Source organism: Hoplias malabaricus, chromosome Y, assembly GCF_029633855.1.
Source record: "Hoplias malabaricus isolate fHopMal1 chromosome Y, fHopMal1.hap1, whole genome shotgun sequence".
Taxonomy (NCBI): domain Eukaryota; kingdom Metazoa; phylum Chordata; class Actinopteri; order Characiformes; family Erythrinidae; genus Hoplias; species Hoplias malabaricus.
In genome coordinates, this window is record NC_089820.1 from 43065623 (window position 1) to 43089081 (window position 23459).

A 23459-nucleotide genomic window follows, 5' to 3' on the forward strand; every position below is an offset into this window, starting at 1 on the left:
CCTCAAATGGCTTTGCATGAGAAACGTCACCTAACAAAGTCTGTTGCTGCATCAAGAAATACAATGTGAAACGCAGTGTTTCAAGGCATAAGCTATACATCAGTTGTATGTATAACAGTAATTCTTATTTCAAAAAGGAAGGAAACTTTTAAATTCTTATTAATTCTTAGAATAACAGACAGGTCTGAACGTCCCACAGCTATTTGTGTATTTTCTTCCTGTAAATAATAACGTCATGTTATTCGTTGAGTTTCGGCAGGTGCAATAATGTGTTTTTCAGAAGTCCAATTAACCAAAGCTTTCAAATGTGTAGGAGCTAAATGCCACGGAAAGCCTGTAAGTGAAGCTGTCCAATCACAAAATGCCATTGAATATGAGGCATGCCAAGGCTGACATTTTGCAGCAGATACTGCTATTTAGTGAACCGAAATTGAACACTAAATAGCATTATTGTGATCACAGAACATAAAAGCCTCTGCCAATCGCTGACAAAGCAGCAAGTAGAAAACAATAATAAGCAGCAGAAATTTGAATAATTTCATCCAAAATCTACATAATGCCAAAATATTTTTGATCAGCTTGGGAATGTCTGGTGTCTGAATTCCTGATTTAATTTAATATCAGTGCTATTATCTTAATGTACTTAATATAACCTGTAGCTCAAAGTTCAAAATTATGCTAACTGTATTACTAATTAATTCAACACTGGTCTGCAGCTGTGTTACTATTTGGTTTATTTACTCATTTACAGATGCTGGGGCTTCATAAACACATTAGACCGGTTTCGAGCACCCAAACTATCTAGCAAATTTTGAAACATTTTCTGAATTTTATTAATTAAAAAAAGTGTTTTCATTAACTTTGTTAATTAAGTGAGAAAACAAATATTGAATTTTACAGTTTAAAACCTAGGTATTTTGTCAAACTTAACAAATAACAACAGGAATTAGCCATAATAAAACAAGAAATGTATTCTGGTCATTAGGCAAATTGGATCTAAATTGTCTAAATATTTTCTAGTTGTTGTTGACTTGGTCTTTAAAATAAAGGTAATTTAGATAAGCCCCACATTCCCGTTTGAAACAGAGAGTGCTGATGATATTTGTGGAGCTGCCACTCTCTCTCCCCCCGCCCCCTTCTCACCCTCCATATCAGCGTCTCACACCTGTGCGACACACAAGAGTGGCCGATAATCTCTGGTCTGATATTTTTACCTGTCCTTTCTGCTTCAGTTAAACGCAAACAAGCCTTATCGTCCATCACAACCCCAATCCCCACCACCCCCCTCTCTCCTCATCTCCTCTGACTCCACCACTCTCAGGAGAGCAGGAGGAAAATATATTCTTAAAAAAGCCCAAAGTTCATATCTTTTTTCCAACCCTCTGAAGAGAAGCAGGAAGGTTTTTTTTTGTGGTTTTGGGGAAAGCAGTAAAGATTTGTGATGAAATGTAATGTGCAATTATTAAAAATGTGCTGAGAAGTCGATTTGACTCAAGGTGAGGTAGGATTAAGGCCTTTATCTGCAAATTGCCTTTCAAGGAAAAGGAAATACATTCTCCTCACCTTTGAGTTTAATTCCTGCAACTAGGTGTCTTTCTTTAAAACCACTTACGTTGAGTGAAAGTACAAGGTGTTAAGTGTTAAATCTCCAACATTTGATTGCAGGATGTCAAATCATGGTGCATTAGCTCTCCTACTGTTTGGGTCAAATCTAACCCACTACAGTGTAAAATATTTATGTATAAATATTATGCAATTCATTTTAACTAAAAGGCTTTAGAACAGCTACATAAATTGTCAAATCAAAAGTTATAGGAATATTTTTGCAAAGCAGCATTACAGAAGTAGTACCAGACCAACAGAAAATGTGAATCAGAAAGACCAAGGTAAGCAAGCCAAAGGGAACAGTGGCAAGGAAAATGCATATAAATCTGGAGACCTAACACAAAGACATTATTTGGTGAAAAAAGGATTAGCTAACTTTCCTGGCTATACATGAGGTGTTTAAATTAGGTGTTTGAAGGGTTTATTTGTAGCTTTTATCTTGCAGTTCTGCATGTGTAGAGGGGAAATGCTGCCCTTCTATCTGGACAGATCTGGATCTACTGAGCAATATTTTTATAATATAATATTTTTTAATACATACATTTTTATAGCTAACAGTATGCCAGAAAACATAGGTAATAATAGTAATACTCTATTAGAAATTACTGAACAAATCATCACAAAATGAGACAAGTGAGAACTTTAGCATTATGCTAACACTACACATATTAGCTTCTGTTTCTTGTTAGGCATTTGCCTGATAACTCCAGTGCAAAAAATAAATAAATAAAAATTAAGAAGAAACCTATTTTGTCCCATAGGGTACAGAGAGTTGTCCTCTATACCCTATGGGACAAAATAGGTTTCTTCTTAATTTTTATTTATTTATTTATTATAAATTCTAGATTTAGAAAATGACTGCCCTATATAGACCGTTGGAGATTGCCAAAATATATGTGAAATAAATAATTATCAATTAACCTAATGCATTAATTCATATTGTAACCACTTATCCAGTTAAGTGTGGTGGTTAGTCTGGAGCCTACACCCACACCCGTACACTCCCGTAACCGGAGCACCCAGAGGATGTACGTATAGAAACCCATAAGTACATGGGTAAATGAATACATAATTACTATATATATGATTCAACTACATTAATATAGACAAATAATGCAAATAAGTTGAATTAGACAAATAACAAACATGATTAAAAGACTGTTTAGAATTGAGAATAGAGTCTTTAATAACATAATCAATTTAAAGCCATGTTAACACCCACTGGGTGAAATAATAATTAAAAATAAATAATAAGGGCATGTAATTTAGGGAATTTTAATTCATAGTTCTTTTTGGAAATAAAGCAAATTGTAAGCATGTATTAGGCTGGACTGTAATTTCCCCCATTCTTTCAAATGCTAATCTTTACAAATCCTATATATTAAAGGGAATTGTTTAGACATTCAGTTCTCCGAAGAGGAATAAGCAGTTAAAAATGCAGGTGTTAAAAGTAATGTAATATGATGAGGTAATTTGGTAAAATAACAACATAAAATAATAACAAAATAAACAAATATTAAGGAAGATGCTACACAATATTTACTGAAAACACTTAAATTTTCTGACATACTTTTGTTTACTTTGTTAACTTTGCAAAATAATTTCTATTACAAACAAAACTCTGGCAAAAAACACCTTGTGTCTGGACATGAACTGAAAGTAGCTTTTTAACAACACATTAGTACAAAATATATAAAATAACACAGAAAAGCACACAATGGAAGCAATACATCTTCGTTCTCCAAAAAAAAAAAAAAGAAGTTAAGTTAAAGAGCAACAGCCGTATTTAAATGAAATTGAAAAATTGGAGATAGAGCAAATAGAACCCTGAACACAAGAAGGACAATTTGCATGATTAAAGTTTTCTTTGCATCGTGAAGGGGTTCTTCAGGTTGATGGAGAATGTGCTAGATGGTTTTATATAGTTTCAGAAAAGGGTTCTATATGGCACCAAAGGTGGTTTCTCTATTTTCATGATGTCAAGCTAATTTCAACAGAAGAACCAATTTTGGTGCCATATAGAACCATTTAATCATGCAAAAGATTCTTCAAATGTTCAGGGTTATTTTCATTTTCTTTATTAAACGACCATTATAGAAACTTAATTTTCATTATTGTTATTATATATATATAAACAAACAGTAGCAGTAGCAAACACAAAACATACATGTCATAAACAGGGAATGTGTTGTTAAAGGAGCAGTCTGACATTTTATCCAGTGATGATTCTTCTGGATTTATTCTGGATGAATCAGAACTGAACACTGTTTTAAACATGGCTGTCCCCATGTGGGCATCCACTTAATGGAGTATTGGCTGGTTAATTCAAGTTGGTGTTTTTTGCAATTTTCTGGTGGGGAAAACATGTTTGCTCCTTTAAAACAACCTGAAATGATGAGCTGAAACAGTCCTTCCATGCAGTTTCCTTTTTCTTCTCTCTCTCTCATACTCTTTCTCAAGGGTTGAGAGAGAACTGGTCCTGTTCGATGGGTTTTTTGACCCAGGCTCCAAGGCCTGATTTCTGGAAGGCTTTAATCAGAGTCTGTTTGGCATGGTGATACTCCACTGCTCCTTGTTTGGCCTTGTGATATGACGCTGGATTCTCCCCTCTGATCCTCATTGTTTGGGAGAGCTGAGAGAGAAAAAGAAATATATAGGAAGAACATGTGTGTTGTGCGTGTGTGTGAAAGAGAGAGAGTGAGAGAGAGAGAGAGAGAGAGAGAGAGAGAGAGAAACAACTTTTACTCCTCTTTTAAATTAAATGTTTTAACATTGCTGTTATGGCAGCCACAAGATCATTAGTGAGGTCAGGTACTGATGTTGGATGATTACATGTTGGAGAAAGCAATTCCACTGCTCCACAGTCCAATGGTAGTGAGCATTATACACACATAGCTTTTGTTATTGGCAAACCACAAAGAAAAAATTATAATTTTGGGAATATAAATTTTTTTTGTGTGTTTTCCCTGTGTCCGTGTGGGTTTCCTGCGGGTTCTCCAGTTTCCTCCCATGGTTCAAAAACACGCGTTGGTAGGTGGATTGGGGACACTGAACTGTCCATAGGTATGAATGTGTGAGTGTGTGTCGCCATGTGAAGGACTGGTGCCCTCTCCATGGTGTTTTCCTGAATTTTTTTTTGTAGTTGCTTCTTGCAACACACTCCAAAGGTTGGAACAGAGGCAGGATAAGACTAAAAGTTTTATAGAATATTCAAGATACCTTTGAATAGGCAGGTAAATTGGTAACTGGTATAAGTATAGTTACTGAGCTTCGAAGAAAGGCACACTCAAACCTGATTTTTGGCTCTCCACTTTGTGTTACACTTTGTGAGAGGATTGTCAAACAGTTCAAAAACAACAGAAGAACATTGCATTTTCATTGCAACAGAAGACATATGCTATCATCAGGACAATGTCTGATCCTGGGAAGTCAATGGTTATTTCAGCAAGATCTAGCTTCTTCCAGGCCTAATTCTGCATGTGCTACGATAATGTGGATCCATAGAAACAGAATGTGTTTGTTTGACTGGCCTGCCTGCACTCTCACACCTGTGGTACATCATGGAGAGGAGAATCAGGCAACAGTTTGTAGGTATATATAGTCACACATGTGAATCTGTAAATCTGTCACAGAAAAAATCTCTTCAGGAGTTGCAAACCTGTAGAAATGGATTTGTGTACCTGCAATGAGGAATTTGTAAAGGTGTAACTGTTAAGTCGTATTTGTGGGAGAGGAAAATATCTACATGTTTACAAATGGTGATGTAACACAGTGGAAAACATGTCTTTTTTTCCAGTTGTTCTTGTGTCTCAGTTTCTAAATTTGATTACATTTTGAAATATTTGCCATTCTTGAAATATGCCATTCCATATTTGAATATTTTTTTCTTTGTGTTTTTATCTGTTAAATACAAGTTCAAGTGAATTAAAAAATGAGAATACATCCCAACTTTTCTAGAAATGAGATTTATAGTTGAATGGGATAAAGTTAATATAAAATCTTTCATAGAACCAAAATTAAGGTTTAATGTGCACCTTTGTGTGTAGTTGAACCCAGCGGCTGTACAATGCATGTTTACAGACGTGAGATGGCCGTCCGTGGTCATCTTTCCCTGTGGTGGCATTAATTACTTCTAACCCCTGATCTCCAACTGTCCAGTTCACACTGAAGTTGGGAGCTTTACCTGGCTGCCTGGCCTCAGCATTACTGATACCTACAGAAAGACATTTAGAAACGAGAGAGAAAATAAAGAGATAAATTTACATTGTTATTCTATACAGTTAGTAACCAGTTGTACATGGAGGTTGCTTTGGGAAGTGTAGGACTCACTGAGATATGCAAATAGGAAAAAGTGTTTTTTGCATTATGGGTGGTCCTACCGCTGAGCAGTGGTCTGTTGAGATTAAAGGGCTGAGGTAACTCCTCTATATCTGCTATGCGCTGGTACATGGCACGAGACAGGTGGTCTGCATGATACAAACTCCCCAGGATTATGCTGGAGAAATAGATGGGTCCTGAAAAATAACTCATCAGGGAACCCTGCACCCCTACTACATTCCACCTGAGACAGAAAGCAATAGATAGAGATAGATGAAGAGACAGGAAGATAGTTTACATACCATGCATTAGCATCATGTCATTTCAGAGATGTTTAAATTGTTTGTCACTCTCTAAATGTAATGGCCAAATAACTAAAAACAAAAATAACATTGATGTTTGTGCCCTGGTGTCAGCCCATTTTTTGAGAGCTCCAGTAACTTCTTTTTTTTTTCTTGGATTCTCTCCTTTTGTGACTATTTCCTGCTTCTCTGCAGCTCCACATCTTTGGGATTCTGATAGGAACAGTTTTGGTGAGACACCAGTTCCTATTTTCTCAAGAACATTTTCTACCTATTTTCATTTCCCCTCCCCTCTGCCACATTAGTTTAGGGGAAATTATATTCAAATTAATCTTAAACTTTAACATTTACTTAAACTATTCTCTGTTAAGCTTCCACTCACTAAGGGGACTATATACTTAAAGATCATGTTTTTTTTCAGTGATTAAACAGGACATTTGCTGTGTGTGTATTGCAGTATATGGGTTTGTGTGTGTGTGTGAGTGTGAGAGAGAAAGAGAGTGAGAGAGAGAGAGAGAGAGAGAGAGAGAGAGTAAGTCAGAGAATAATCTCAGCAGGTTCACTGCTTCTGTAAAAGCTGTAATCAAAGCTGTAATCAGCCTTTAATGGAGGTGACATGGGGGGGCATGCTCTGAGAAGATGGTAAGTGATTGGACCATTAGAGCTTTTGGCTTGGCCAATCAGCTACTTTCAGAAAGTACTAGAGTATAAAATCTGTGGAAAAGGAGAAAATATAACGCAGTACCAGGGCTGTGTTTGTGTTTTCATACACTTTCAGGATAGAATTTTTCAGCAAGACAATTATCATAAGCACAAGAATAAGTTCTCTGAATGTCTCCAAATTAGTGAAATTAAGATTTTACAGTAGCCCAGTCAAAGTCTTGTATTTTTATTAAAGAACCCTATAATTATTACAGATAAGAGCAGACAGTTCTCATGCAATAGGAGTGTGTGTAACTAACTGTGTGGAAAACTATTTGTTAACTCTCATTCAAATTTAATATATATATATATATATATATATATATATATATATATATACGCAATACAACCAATTGTTACATTTAGCTACATAGATGTATATACAAAACACTATGTACTGATAAGGTACAAAAACAAATGTGTGTGTGTGTTTAGAGACTGAGGGGTCTGACTTCACCCCAGAAGTGTAATCAAAGAGGAGGGTGGAAATAGCAGACCACCTGAAGTCAGCAGTGAATTCCTGAATACCAATCACCGTGAGTGTGTGTGTGTGTATGTGTGTTTGTATGCACATGAAACAGCTGTATGGCTGTACTGATGAAGGATCATGATGCCTAAAGCATGCCCACCTGCCAGCTTTAAAAACATCCTGATATCACTGAAAAAAGTCACCAATCAGTGGCTGTTTATGGTGAAAAATAAATCTGGAGAAAGTTCTAACGCAAGTATTTAAATTACCCACTCTGCTTCCTTAGGATGCTCCTGCTAGTATAGGACATGATAGCTATGTCTGCTATATATGTCAATGTTTGTGGACACCCCTTATTACGAATGAGTTTAGCAGTTTTAAATTTGATTACACATGTATTGAATTGTGCAACACACAATTCGTATAATCTCTACGAATTAGCATAAAATGGAACACAAGAGCCAAAGGTCATTATGCCCAATAAAATTGCCATTAGTGCTGGGTTGGCGTGGAACTGTGGGAGAGCTAATGCTCTCTGACAGGTCTATCGTACCTGACCTCACCAGTGCCATCGGATCCTCACAGCAATGTTCTTGCATGTAGCCTATATCCATCCCAGAAGAGTAGAAACTGCCAAATGCTTTTAATAGCATTCATTAAAAAAATAGTTGAATTTAGAAATGTCCACATACTTTTGCCCAAATATATGTCTACTATATAGATATGCAGTTACAAACTGTAGACCATCTTTTGCTGAAAATGGGGAAGATGAAAACAAAATCATAAGAAATATTGCAATTACATACTTTGCCAAAAATTATGAGCCTGGCATGAGCTGATAAGCTAAACGGACATCAGCAACATCGAGCTGCAGAGGAGGGGGTTCTAAAAAGGGCATATTGTGTATAATTGCATGGGGAGAATAAATGACCATACCTGGCAATCTTGTCACTGCAGGACATGGTCAGTAGTCTCTCTCCTTGAAGGACTCCATCCCAGGTCTGGATGGTGTTGCTGGCTCGCACTGGAATTGTTCCCTCTCCAGATTCAATCTTGGTCCGGAGCTGCCCTCTGGCTTTTCTGTTCGGATGCCTGTCACCCTGATCTGGACAGAGAAATGGAAAAGAAAACACATTCCACATCAGTGATGGTTTAAAATAGAGATGCACCCAACTTTCAGTTTCCGAAGACCTACAGCACTGCAACATTCCTCCTATTCTAAAACACCAGATCCTATATACACTGTTCCTTCTAAAATGATGGCTATTATACATAGATTTGTATTCCTGCAGCAACAGCTTCCCCTGTTCTGGGAAGTCTTTATACTATACTCTGAAACATTGCTTTAAGTATTTGATGCTATTCAGCCACAAGACTATAACTGGATGATTAGTTATGGATTGCTACTCCTCTCAACGGAGGAAATGGAAAATGGGTTCACTCACTAAAATTATATATCTAGTGGAGTCAATTGATTAAGAATTGTAATTGCATTAATCACAGTGACATTCTGTGATTAATGAAGATTAATCATGAGTTAAAATGGTAGTATTTCCTTGTTTTTATGAAAGGGAGATACAACAAATAAATGTGTAGAGAGATATGCATGACAAACCATAAAAGTAACCCTACTTTTTACTTTATTATAATTTTCAAATTTTCAAACCTGCTATAACATCACTAGGCTCTGTAAAATGAATTAATTATGGTAAAATGTTGGTAAAATGATTAATTTGCATTAAAAATGTATTAACATTTCCAGAAGAATCACGTTTCAACGTATTAACATGGACAGCCCTAAATACAACATCTGTTTACATCTTTCCCATGGTGAGTAAATGAGAACAAAATGAGAAGTCCAATCCCTATCATATAAAAGCAGCTAAAACATTATAAGATTAATCAGATTATTATTTTATTCTCGTTTCAGCAGATGTGGCAGCTTGGCTAACGTGCCTATTGTTCAACAGAGACAACTACGACACAGGGAGACATCTGCGTCAGATATATCACACTATCAGCACAAGATTAGCATCCAGATACAGACCAGAGCTTTTTCTCGTTTTCAGTGTATCCGTCAGGCCAGGTATTATGTCGCGACAAAGCTAATCACACATTCTCAGCACTGGGGCCTCAGAGGTTTTCTTATAATCCAGATTGATTTCTGTGTGAGCACACAGACAATAACAACTGTCTTCTTCTACATGTAATGAAAATGTGTGCACATATTTCCACTACAAATTCATAATTTCAGTTTGAGCTAAAGGTTTTTACCTAAATTAACCACATTCCCATAACGTATTCTTGAATAAAAAATATTTTTAATTCATTGCTTCATTACTTCAGATTATTGTTATTTTCTAATTTATGATTAACAGAAAGTGAAATAAATAACTGAAGTAGAATAAATGGAATTAAACAGAACTCATTTAAACATAGATCAGCTGAAAGAAGTTAAAATAAATTGATCTAAATTAAAGGAACACTATGTAAAATTTTTTGTTTAAAATTGCAGCTTTAAAAACTTTGCACCACTGAGCTGTAGGGAAAACAGAGCCTCTGTTGCTGTTACTCTGGGATCAGCACTGCAGAAACTTATGTAACTTTTGGAGGATGGTAGGAAACCATGCTCCCTCCTTCCTTCTCCGAATTGATTTCAATACAATGTTATAAAATTTAATTATACTGGGGGAGCCCCAGTAGCAAAAAACTAATATCTTACCTAGTGTTCTTCTAAACACAAAGATCTTACTGAAATTAAAGCTAAAAATATTGAACTGTAGTTAATTAAACTGAATTCAATTGAAGAGGACTGAATTAAACTGGACTGAACTGATTTAATATGAAGCCATTTTAAATTAAGTGAATTATATTGAAAGGAACTAACAGAATTAAACTGAATATATCAGTACTGAACTAAATGAATGTCACTTGAACAAAACAGGATGGAAATGTAGTGCTTATCCACCAAAAGAACTCTTGTTCTTTAACAAGTTCCATTCCTGGAACCTTGGTTCTTTCCATTGAACTGGCCTGCGTTTCTGCACGTTTAGAGGGGAACCAAGGATATGTCATCAGTGAGGGGGCATCACTGTGGCTACATACAGTGCCAAAGCCACAGATAAACTGTCAGAGTCATTGTTTTATTTTTGTTAAATAAATCAGATTAGAGTGAGATGTGTAAATGTTGCTGAGTTCCGAGCCATCCCGCTGAACTTGTGAACAGCAGAGAAACGTAATGCAGAGCCGTGGCTCTGACCAACATGCCAAACACAGCCAAACTCAGCCCCAGAAACACACACAAATGGGGCATGTTCCTGTTTTATTTCCTATTTATTTATTTACTCATATGAAACATTGTAAATGTCCAGCTCAATATCACTGTGTTCGAGGCTCGTTGGTGGAAATTTGCTAAAGGAGATGAATTTCAAGGAACTTTACTGAATTTAGCTGAACGATATTAATGTATTTCTGATACTCACCATCTACGGCAGCCTCGTGTGGAGAGAAGATGCGAGCATCTCCACAGGGTGATGTGCTGATGTAAAGGTGGAACTGAACTCCCTCCTTCAACTGGTAACCGAATGGCTCACAGCGACAGAATATAGACTTTGCATGATCCTCAGCACTGTTACTGCAAAACACACACACAAACAAATAAGTCAACACACTGTGACTACATTTTAAATTCTTATTTATACTTAATAAATCTATTTCTGCCTAAAAAGTATAACATTTTTTTTCATGTATAATATCTCTTCAGCGCAGCATTTACAATATTTCATTCACCAGAACCTGGATGATTTCAATTACAATCTGTTGAAGACTGAGATAAAGACTCAAGAATTGCATGAAGTAGCTTGTGAAAATCCCAGCTGTTACCTTGCAACGCACAAACACACACACATGCACACACTGATCTGGTTAGAGCTGCTGAAATGGGCAGAAAATGAACTCTGCAGCTGAAAATGAGCAGAAGGGTCCATGCCCTGTCAGCCATCAAACCAATCAATCAATCACTATTTAACACACAGACCACTCAAACAAGCCATGACACACCAATTACACACACACAGAAAGAGAGAGAGAGAGAGAGAGAGAGAGAGAGAGAGAATAAACTTTCCATAATCCACATCTCAAATAGAATCTAGAGAACACAGTTCCAGTTCAATGCTTGGTGAGACTGGCTTTTAAAGTCAAGTTTCCACACTTGGGAATGTGGCCATTGGAGTTTTGGACCTAGTTTACACACATTAAATGTATACTTTGCCATAAAATCATATGTACAGTTCTCCACTCTCAACCTTGATGTAGTTGATCAGCAAAGATATTTCTGGAGTCTTTGCTGGGAAGTTTGCTTCTTTAGTTTTAAAGCTGTAAAACTGTGAAAACCAATTAAAACCAAATGGTGCAATATTAGTGATAGAGGTTATGTCCTAAAATTTGTAGATACCCTTATGATTGAATTGAGCTCCATTAAAGTGCAGACATTTTTGACACATTCAGTACTGAACACAGACTTGACATAATTTTCAAAGAAATACAAAATGGTAGGGGTGCTCTGAAGTGTAGAGGAACACTGGGTAAGAATTTATATTTTTGCTTTTGGACACCCCTACAGTTGCAGAGTGTAATTCAATTTTACAGCACTGTCCTGAGGGGCAAGGGGAGGGAGAGAGGAAGGTGGGTAGATTCCTACCCTCCTCCCAAATTTACATAGTGAAGTTTCTGCAGCCGGGATTCTAGTAGTAGCAATGACTGAATTTCTGCCATTCTTAAGTTAATAAGGCTACTTTGTGAGATACAATATTGACAATATTGTGAGATACAAAATGTTACTTTTTACTAATGTTTATGTAACTAAATGCCATCAAATACTCAAAAGTAATGTTCCAACATCTAGTATAAAAACTTCCCAGAAGAGTGGAAGCTGTTAATGAAGCAAAGAGGAACAACTCCCTATATATGGAATGAGCAGGTATCCAAAAACATTTGAATATTTTGTGTATTTATTATGCATTATCCTGTGTGCTGACAAACCCGAGGAAGTGCTCCAGTTGACTGTACAGGTATCTGATGAGTGACCTGCGTGCGATGATCTCTGCATGACAGTCGTTTAGAGCCAATCCCCGGTCGCTCATGTACTCCCCATTAATGCACTTGGTTCCCGTAGAAACACAGATCACCTGAGCATCCTTCACATCTATACCTATCCAACAGGTACAAAAAAGAGTTTGGACATTTAGATCTATTGTCCTACATGTTTATACACATACATATACACATACATTACATGTATCTTAAATGCTTATTTTATATGTAATAAAATATATACAATGTGGACTTAAACATTAATTAGAATATGATACACTACATAATATTTTAGGAACAAGAACAAAGCACAAAGGGTATGTGTTAAGTATCTACAGTAGCTTTACAGTAAGAGTTATTTTAATGTGGAGGCTGAGATAGGCATGTACCTGTCGTCATGACAACACCTGCAAGAACTTTCCGTCGAGCGTGAGGTGAAGTAAAGTTGTCCGTCAACTCACTGAACTTATCCACAACCAGCCGAGATACAGCATCAGCCAGAACCTTATACACACACGCACACACACACACACACACACACACACACACACACACACACACACACAGAGAGTTACAACCATTCGCAAGACACACATTGATAATACAACACTGCATTCCTTAAAAGCCAAAAGAATGATTAAAGGTGACACACTGTACCCATTTCCACAAGTTAACACAGATCTGGGGTCTTAATGAAATGTTTGTGTCATTCCTTGGTCAAAGTACCACACGGATCAAACAACACAGCACTGCTAACAACCCTGTTTAGAATGGCTGGTTTCAGTGACTGATTCTTTAAATGATGATGAGCCACTGCTCATCCCATACCTGGACACGAAGCAGCAAGAAACGGGGTTCTTGTTGAGTCTGTTTTAAGCAATTTAAGGGTGAATCCTGTTTTTTTAATTGTACCCCCTTGCATTTGAGTGTTATCTTGCCTCTTGGAACTGAGTTACAATGTGTAGTGGTTAAAATCTTGCCCTGTGAAATGGGATGAGTATTCCAGAGCTTGATACCTCATCAGAACACAAAAAAGCAATGCTCTGCTGTGATATAAAGGCTTCTAGAATATAATGTATTTATATCAAATCAAAATGTATTTATATAGTGCTTTTTAAAAATTATATTGTGGCAAAGCAGTTTTATAGAAAGGCATCAAGACTTCAAATGCATTCCACAAGTAACCCTAAATTGGGTCCCAGCGTCCCTAAAAATTAAGATTAAAAAGTCATTTTTTGTTGTTATTATATAAAAATCGAAGTTTGTCCTCGGTGAAAAAATGTTAAAACAGTACAAAGTAAATGACTGAACACCATATTTTAACAATAAAAATACAGCAATCCCTACATGTCTCTCACTCACACATGTAATGCCAGTTACAGTTTAACTGTCTGGGGTGTGGTGGCTCCAGTAAGTAGTTCAGATGAGGATTTATAGACTTAATCACTTGACACCAAGACAATACAATTATTAGCAGCAGTCCTCATTTCTGCTACTCTGAGGCACAGATCACTAGCTATCTGAGGATTTTTTTTTTTAATCAAGCAAGCAAACATTGCAGGTTGTCACTCAACCACTGTCCATTGTTTGAATTTGAGCTAGCTGTTATGCCATTGGTAGGTTTATATGTTGATATTAAAGCCTGTGTGCAAGACAAGTACTGTCTGTATGTGTGCTATTTAATGTTAGAGATCAGATTGGTAATGACTCCCGATTTGTCCTGTGTGTGTGTGCTCCGAAGCTCCAAAGTATCAGGTCTGGGGAGGTCCCTTAGTGGGTGGTCCTGTGTCCAATCTGTTCTCACAGCGGAAAATGCTCCATGAGCTTTATACACGAGGCGGTACCTGTGCAGCATGTGCAGGAGATACAGCTAATTCACACGTGCTGTTTCATATTTGTGGGGTACAAAGCATTCCTAATTCCTAAATGAATGTGCAAATATACTGAAAAGGGTTTTAACATAGTATAGTCAAAAATAGTTTAAAAACTTTTTTTACATTTACATTCTTACATGATATTGACATTAATTTTCTGAAATTTCTTTGCATCATCTTCATTAAACAATTGTCAAAAGATGTAACTGTCTTACCATTTTTGAGATAAAAGGTTTTGCCAGTTTGGGTGATTACAGATAGGTTCAATAAAAAAAAGTTGGCCTTCTGTCAGTTTTACACTCAAATGTTTGATTGTTTGTGACATGTTTGGTTCAGATAGAAACTGCTTGGGTCTATGTGGGTTCAAGCCAAAATTTCTGTTCCAATTAAAGCTCTTTTTGTGAATTTAGGAAAGGCCACTTTCATCATACTAATTAGTATACATAAGATTTCACATCTGCATTAATCTTGAAGCTCCAGTGCAAAACCTAAGAAGCAAACATGCCTCTGCATTTCCCCCCCACACTACTAAACAAATGAAATAAAAAAGAGAGTAAATTTGGAAATGAAAAAGAACACACACAGACACACACAAACATACACAAGGAAATCCTGTGTATTGTGGACAGGAAAGTGACAGTGATGCATTTCCCTGTTTGAGCACTTCGAAAGTCTCTGATGTTAATTAAGATTAGTTTATTTCTCTGCCTCATTATACTGAGGAAAATAGAGGGATTAGGGAGGCAGGATTATCTGATGTGTAAATAAATGCTATGAATGCAAACAGAAAGCTTAAGGGTTTAATGACTGACTCCTTTTGAAAGCCACCTCAATCACAATTAAACTGTGATTTAATTAATATCTGCACTAATGAAGATTGGCAGATCCTTTTATAAGGACAAGTGTTAGATAAACAAAGCCAGTGATGCAAAAAATGTAAAACCAGTGAATATATAGAGTATTTTTACATTAATAATCCATAACAAAAGAAACACTCATTACTGTGACCTACTCAAGAGCACAATAGAATTAAAAGAAATTGAAGAGTATGTAAAATTGCACCCCTACAGTATAGGGTTCATGGTCTGTGATACATAAGTATAAAAGTTGCAAATGGTACGTGTATGTGTGGCTTGGTTATGATTGCTCTTACCTGTGGCAGGTGTAGCTGTAGTCCATCTCTGGGAATGGGCTGCCTGGAGGGAGTCTGGTCCAGCTGCATGTTGAAAAGCCCAGAAAGTGCTGCCTGTGCTGCTCTGGCCTTCGCCAGTTTCTTGTTTCGTCCGGAGCCCTGGAAAGTGTGGGTATCAATGGTCACAGCCATCACAAAGTTCTTGGCGTGGCTCTCACCGCTCTCGGCCACAAACTCGTACTTGAGACCTGGCTTCAGCTCATTGAGGATCATCACTGCATTCTTGCCATGGCCAATAGGTGGTGCAGTGAGGGCAGGGGTCATGGGGAGCAGTGTAGTGTGGGTCAGTGGGATGGGCAGCGGACACTCTTCCTGGTATGACAAAGGCATGCTGGAGCTGGGATTCAGGCAGAAGGAATCTTCAGGAGGGATGGGTGTCTCAAAGCCGTTAAACAGAGTGTCGGGGAAGTCATCTTGGTCTGAAGTGAAATCTGTGTTGATGGTCAGTGTGCGCCCCATGGCCAGATGAGCCTCGGAAGCATTGGGAAACTGAACAAAGGATCGCAAAGCTTTTTCGGCTGCATTCAGTTTGGCCTTCTTCTTGGTTGGGCCAGTGCCTTCGAAGAGTTGACCATTGACCTCCACAGTCATAGCGAAAACCGGTGCATGGACAGGTCCAGTCTGAGACAAAAGCTTGTACTGCAGACCAGGTTTGATCTCATTGAGCTGCATCAAGGCATTTTTGGGTAACACAGGCCCTGGTGCTTTCTTGCGCTTCTTAGGTCGGAACTTGGAGTGCGCATGACCGTTACCCTCCTCCAGCGGTCTCTTGCGGCCTGAGCCCGACGTGCTCCCATTGGCCAGTTGCAGGCCCTCCCCAAGCCCCTCCTTGGAGGAGAGGTTGTCCACATTGCGGTTTTCTTTAACATCGATGGCACATGAACCTGTGATGCCCAGAGAGAGCAACTTACAACGCCTTCGGTGCAGGATCTTGTAAATGCAAAATTTAGAGATAGGTTTATCTCTCCTTTGTAACTAGGCCTAGATTATGTGGGTTTCTTTAAAAACAATTCCAGAAAGTATTACCAGATATATCCCAACACACACACAACTGATGGCTGAAAAATGTTTTTTGGTTATTATAAATCACCTATAAAGCCATATGGTTATCTTAGACTATACTCAAGCCTGGCTGCATGATATTTACATTTTTAATGCATTGTCTTAACTGTCAAATTTCACAAGACATCTGCTTCATGCAAATTCAGTGGTGAAGTTTCTCTAAGTAAAGCCAGCTTCACAATATTAAAGTAGATGTTTGATATAATAACTTGACCACATGACCCCTAACAGTTTTTTCCATTAAAAAATATTTGTTTTAAATCTTAATTTCAGATCATTTTTATTCTATGCTTTATGGGTGCAGCCATGGCTTATTAGTTACAGAAGCAAGATTGGGACTGGAAGGTTGCCAGATTCAAACCCATGCTATCCAGAAATTTGGGGTAATAGGAACAGCATTGCTTTCTCCCTCAACATCAATGGCTGAAGTGCCCTTGAACAAAGCAACTAACCCCAACTGCTGTGGGTTCTGGGGATGGCCGCTCGCTTCTCAGGTATGTGTGTGTGTGTACTCACTGCTCCTAGTGCACTGTGTGTGTGTGTGTGTGTGTGTGTGTGTGTGTGTGTGCGCGTGTGCATGCACACTGCCTCAGATGTGTTATATGTGAGGGAATGTTTTCATTGTATGTTGTGCAATGGCAATAAAAACATTTTTATTAGGCTTGAACATTGGACAGTAAAAAAAAAACAACAAAAAAAAAACACAAATACCTCAGCGTCCAAGAATACGTCCATTTTTAAAGAAACCAACATCCCAAGTGCTAGTTACCAAAGCCAAGTGTAAATTCTCATTTATAACATCCTGCAGCAAAAGCTCGTTAGGTTACTCCATTTGGTGCTCCAGGACGAACAAAGAGAGAAACAGTAAAAGACAGGGAGAAAGAGAGAGAGAAGGCTTTGGGAGGGAGTAGAAGGGTGATTTTCAAGGTCAGATACGCAGCCCTTAATATAAACAAACAAGGTAAGCAAAGGAAGGGTAAACAAATTATTTTAATTAACAATCACCATAATTTAAAAACTTATATTAACATTAATTTAGAAGTATTTAACTCTATCAGTAATTTATGGTTAATAAGAAGTTAATTATTAATTTAAAAAGGAAAAAGAGCTGTATATAAATGGCTAAACAGCTGGACACAGAATGACTGCTAATACCAAGGAAAACATCACAAAGAAAAATTTTAACCATTAGTGTTACAGTGTGATCTTTTTCCATATATTTCCATATATTCTCTCATATATGCATTTTTTGTTAAATAATACTCATATCTAACTTGTCTGCATAAAAAGCCAAATGTTAATGCCCCTAGGAGACACTGTGATAAGGTTACAACTGGAGCACATGGAGCTAAGTAGCTGCCATATACATATATATATATAGTATTTTATTAATAAGAATTTTAACAATGTTGTTTTTATATTATGTGTTTCTCACATTATACTTAAACTTTATTCTCACATTTAAGAAAACAGATCCATAAATTCAAATCTAAGCCAGAGGTGAACCAGCTGGGCTCCCCAAGAAAAGTAAGTGAACATAGTATTAACCAATTACAATGCCATTGTCTCCCAGCCACCAATTCCAGAGCTGTCTCACATCAGCCCTTTATTTATGAAACGGCATACACACGTTACTCAAACATACATAATACATATTTAAATAATTCAAATATTCAAATAAAAAAAATAATATTCAAAAGTGAAATTCAGATACGCATGACAGAACCATAGATCTTGTTCAAACTTAACACAATGGTAAAGAGAATTTATTTATTTTGTGTCCGGGTTGAGTTATGCAAGCGGTTGAAAGGAGTGACAATGCAGATTGCTGGCTAGATTTTCACAGATTAACTTGAATGTACATTATGGCATCAAAATAGGTTCATTATGACGGTGGCAAGGTGGCATAGGTTCATTAAACTTCTGGAGGCAAAAGCGAGACTGAGAGAAGCGCAACCGAGAAAAGGCGGAATGAAAGCGAAATTCTTCAAGAATATTAAACTCAAAATAGACGATTATATACAGAAATATTCGGTTTACAAATCTGTTTTTATAACTCTGAATATTAATGACAGCCATATGTGAAGAAATGACAGAAATTATGTGTCCATAAAATGCAATTCTTTTCCACCAGTCTTGACCTCTCCGTCAAGTCCAAAAACTCCTCTGGACATTCGTGGCACTGACTAGAGCAGAAATCACACTATCTGCAAAAGAGAGCCCATGCACTACATGAGCAGCCCCTGTTTGTGCAAGCAACACTGCAAAGCAGAATGATGGACCACCACTCCTGTATCAGCTAAACCTTCCAGTAGGCTTGGCAATACTTTAGCTTTGCCTATTTGGTTAACATGTTTATATTTCAACCTGAAAGTTTCCTCATTCTTCTAACCCTTGCATTAAGTTTCCCAGTGCCCTTTACCTGTTGTAACTTAGTGAGTGTGCTTTGACATCTAAAGCCTTCTGTGGTATATATTTGCTTAATTTACAATTCCTTAAGAATCTGCCTGAAGACTCATAATATATATAATGTTCTGGGATGGTCAGCAGTTCTGATGAAAAACTAATCAGCATTAAATTTTCTCTGAAATGTCTGAAATCATCAGACATAATTTGTTCAAAACTTATTTGACAGTTGGAACCAGATCCCCTCTTTAGCTGCATATGTCAGTCCCCCATCACCATTCAAAACACAACATAAATCCATTCCTGACAAAGTCAAAAGGTCAGAAGTTCTCTTTTTCAAATGCAGGCAATGTGCCTTTTTGTGTTTGGAAAGAGGGATTAATGTGCTTCCTTCCCCCTGTGTTGGTTGATAGAGGGACATGTCTCTATTTCAAGGACAATCCCTCCATTTTCCACAAATAAATAAAAAAGGGACCACTGGCTGGTCCACTAATCCTGGCCCATCCATTCTGCCTGCTGACCACAGCGCTGAACCAGGATTTAGACTCAAACAGAACTGAGCTAATGCTATAAGGCTTTAATGTTTGTTTGACTTTTGTTTTCAAATTGAATCTGTTTCATGTGGTTGAGTGCAGAAAAAATACATGGGTGTGACAAGAAGAAAAAGCAGAAATAGAGAAACAGAAAAAGAGAAAGAGTAAAGGACAAGGAAAGACACCTAGATAAAAAAGCAGGAGAAAGAGAAAATGGCACAGACACAAACAGAATAACAAACATACTCACTCATACTCTTCATAGTATCCTCTTCTTCCACATTCAAGCCAAAAAACTTCTGTTGACCTTTTAGCTTCACACAAGTTCGACCTGGAGAAAGAAAGAAAGAGATATAGATAGATAGATAGATAGATAGATAGATAGATAGATAGATAGATAGATGTTACACATCACTCATAACCACTAATTCATTTTGACTGCAATGAATATTAATTCATATTCATATTAATTAAATCATATTAATTCATATCTGTGGCAATTTCGATGAGGTACACATCCCAATTTCAGAAACAACTATCTGTGATTTGTGAATCCACTTGAACCTATATTTAACTAACAAAGGTACAAATAAAATATTTCATTCATTCATTATCTGTAACCGCTAATCCAGTTCAGGGTCATGGTGGGTCCAGAGCCTACCTGGAATCATTGGGTGCAAGGCGGGAATACACCCTCACAGGGCAACATACACATATGGATTCTGTGTCTATGAAGCCATGCTATTGTGGCACATTAGAATGAGGCCTGGCAGTCTTTGGTAGCGCATGTCTCTCTGAAATCCCAATATATGATTTCACATCATGGTACATTCACACATATGCAAGACACATGGTATGGGCATTAATGCACCTCCATGCCATGAGAGATTTCACCTTAAGCAACTTTTGCTGATAATAATTTGGATAGTCCATTTCTTCTTTGAGAAACCAATATCTATTTTTCTGAAGAAAAAAAAAACCTAAACCATGGACTCATCTGATCACAGCACAGATATCCACTGACACTTGGACCAACTGAGATGAGCTCAGGCCAAGAGAACAGAGCTTGTGAATGTCGCCATTAAGTCCTGGGCTTATGTTTTAACATTAAATAGAAGCAGAGGAAGCATATGATTTCTCAAGGTTTCCCAAAGATGAATTTATCAAATGAAACACTAAAGATGAACATATATTCATTTGGAAGTCGCAACAGCTAAGTCTGACATATATTTTACTTTGTAATCAGCAGCTTTTACTTATTTATTTATATTAATTCTTATGTTTCCCATTATTTTCATTACCAACAACCTATAGCTCAGACATCCCCAATAACACAGTGGCACCAAGCTTGGAAGATGAGGACTCATCAATCACACATATGTACTCTGAGGCATGTGAAGACTTCTCTTCAAATTGCTGCTAACACAATGCCACTGGAGCTCAACATGCTTGGAGGAGACCACCAACTGTTTATATCTAGTATGCCCACTAACAGACACCCACACTGCCTTGTATTTGTGCATGGTGAGAGGAGAAGGAGGGCTATCCTACCCACCCAGAGAGTCTCCAGGCTTTGGAGATGAGGCATCAAATGCTTAAAGACAGCTATAAAACAACCCACCCAGATTTGTGTCAGACCTAACACAAGGCTCCAGAACCACAGCAACCCTAAACTGGATAAGCATTTACAGACAATGAATGAATGAATGAATGAATGAATATTAATAATTTTAGGCAATTTTAGTCAAAACCTTGTTCATTTTCTACAAAACTGCAAGGAACATATTAAAATGTATGTAAATATTCTATGCCAGCAGCTTATTTCCATCAAACCCAAATTTACTTACATTCGTTCATTCTTTCATCATCAGTAACTGTGTTTCCAATACAGGGTCGCGGTACATTTATCTACATGAATACCTTAATTATTGAGGTAATAGCCTAAGAAAAATCTTGTTGGTACATACAGGTGAGTGTTCTCATCTCCATTTTCTCATATGTGAAAGCTGCACATGAGCCTACAACCATGCTAAATGTCAAGCGTAGGCTAAATTTGTGGAAAACCCCTGAAGGATTCGTCTGTGAAGCAATGGAACTGGGTTCCCTGAAGTTTAATTTTAGGATGAGTTGGAACAAGGTTTTCATTCCAGAACTGACCTCACTAATGCTCTCATGGCTGAACAATAAATTGCCACAAAATATATCTATCAGCATTTGGTATAAAGCCTTCCTATAGTAGTAGAAGCTGTTACTGCAGTAAAGTAATAACAAATTACTTAAGCAGAAATGTTGGAAGCACTCAAAACACAAAAGACTAGGCTGCATGTAATTAAAGCCTCTACATCCAAACATATAATTAAATAACATACTAATTGTCAAATTATATATCTGTAGATGATTTAATTTCATGGAACCGTCTGACAAAAATAATTAGGTAAATACAAAGTGTCATTTTTTTTATGTCATTGTGTGTCCACAAATGTATTAACCTATATATATGTATGCATAAGACTGGATAATTAACTACTGTGATAAAAGATATTAAACTTCAAGTATTTCAGTCATAACAGAAATATAATCCTTATCTACCAATAGGACCAATAGAAACATAATGTGTGATGGGCAGCATGTGAGGAATGCTGCTCCTCAAACAGTCGTTGGAGATGTAACCATGGTGACAGATGAGCAGATGTTAAAGTGAGAGAGAGAGTGGAGACTGGTTCAAAGAAGAGGATTAAACTTTACACATGAGAAACCTTCAGAATTGAACCTACTATCAGCCTTTAACACTATATTCCAAAGATTTGTGTGTGTGTGTGTGTGGGGGGGGGGGGGGGGGTTTAGAGAGGAGAGAGAAGAGAGAAGGAGGAGAAAGCGTTATATAGTAGAGAGTGAGAAAGAAGGGAGTGTAAGAGTGAAGGCAAAGGAAGAAAGAGAAAACATGAAAGAGAAGTAGGGTCAAATAATATATATTTCTTGTGGACGAGTGTTACAACTACAGATTTAAAACTTATTATAAAGGTGTTATTATGAAGTTTTGCCATGTTCTCTATAACAAATGTACCTCTGTTAAACTAAATGCTGCAAAACAAATATTGCTAAACTTTCTGACCACTGACACCGAAAATGCTCCAAATATACTCAGAGCAAAATCCAGCAATATTAACTTTTCACTTCTCCTGTGCAGTTACAAACAAATGTTTTTATTAGAATAGCGACACTATGCGATATTCTGTATAAGATTAATATTAGACAATAGACTGTACCCTTATATTTAATCAATAAATCTTTGCTTTATCTGTAATCTTGATGAATGCTGAGGGAGTCCCCTAGTTAGAATGTAGTAGAGCTTTGCTCAAAAATCAAACTTCTTAATTTAAAAAACATGTATATTCTTAATAAACTTAATTTAGATTATATATATTTAGAATAATACATATATAACATTTCACTGATGCCGAAGGAAATTGTAGAATTACACACACACATTTTATATATATATATATATCATCACACACACACACACAGACACAAGCATGTAGATTTTACCTTTGCGTTCAGAGCGTTTCTTGCGTCTTCGTTTAAATGTTCTCCGGATGAGACAATAAAATAGAGTCATGCTGCTCACACAAGATTGAGAGAGAGCCATAACTCACACACTCACAGACACAAACAGAATGATACTAATATATATTAACAGAAAGGGGTGGGGACAGAGAGAGAGAGAGAGAGAGAAGACAGAGTAAAAAAGGGGAGGGGAGGGTGAAAAGAGAGAGAGAGAGAGAGAGAGAGAGAGAGAGAGAGAGAGAGAGAGAGAGAGAGAAAGAGAAAGAAAGAGAGGCACTGAATTATAGGAGGCTATGACAGGCTATGAGAGGCCATCTAGGGCAAAATACACTGAAACCC

General features: G+C 37.2%; 1 protein-coding gene across 1 annotated transcript; it reads right to left on the minus strand.

Annotated features, from left to right (window-relative positions):
- Positions 1-2815: 2815 nt before the first annotated feature.
- On the minus strand, positions 2816-23199 carry LOC136678380 (double-stranded RNA-specific editase 1-like). Its single transcript, XM_066656431.1, has 10 exons — positions 23103-23199; positions 19804-19884; positions 15514-16436; positions 12876-12990; positions 12436-12604; positions 10878-11029; positions 8332-8500; positions 5985-6166; positions 5640-5818; positions 2816-4237 (listed from the first exon to the last, which is right to left on the minus strand). The coding sequence occupies exons 1-10, from the start codon at positions 23170-23172 to the stop codon at positions 4061-4063; spliced, it is 2217 nt and encodes a 738-aa protein (XP_066512528.1). The 5' UTR covers positions 23173-23199; the 3' UTR covers positions 2816-4060.
- Between the last annotated feature and the right edge of the window lie 260 nt (positions 23200-23459).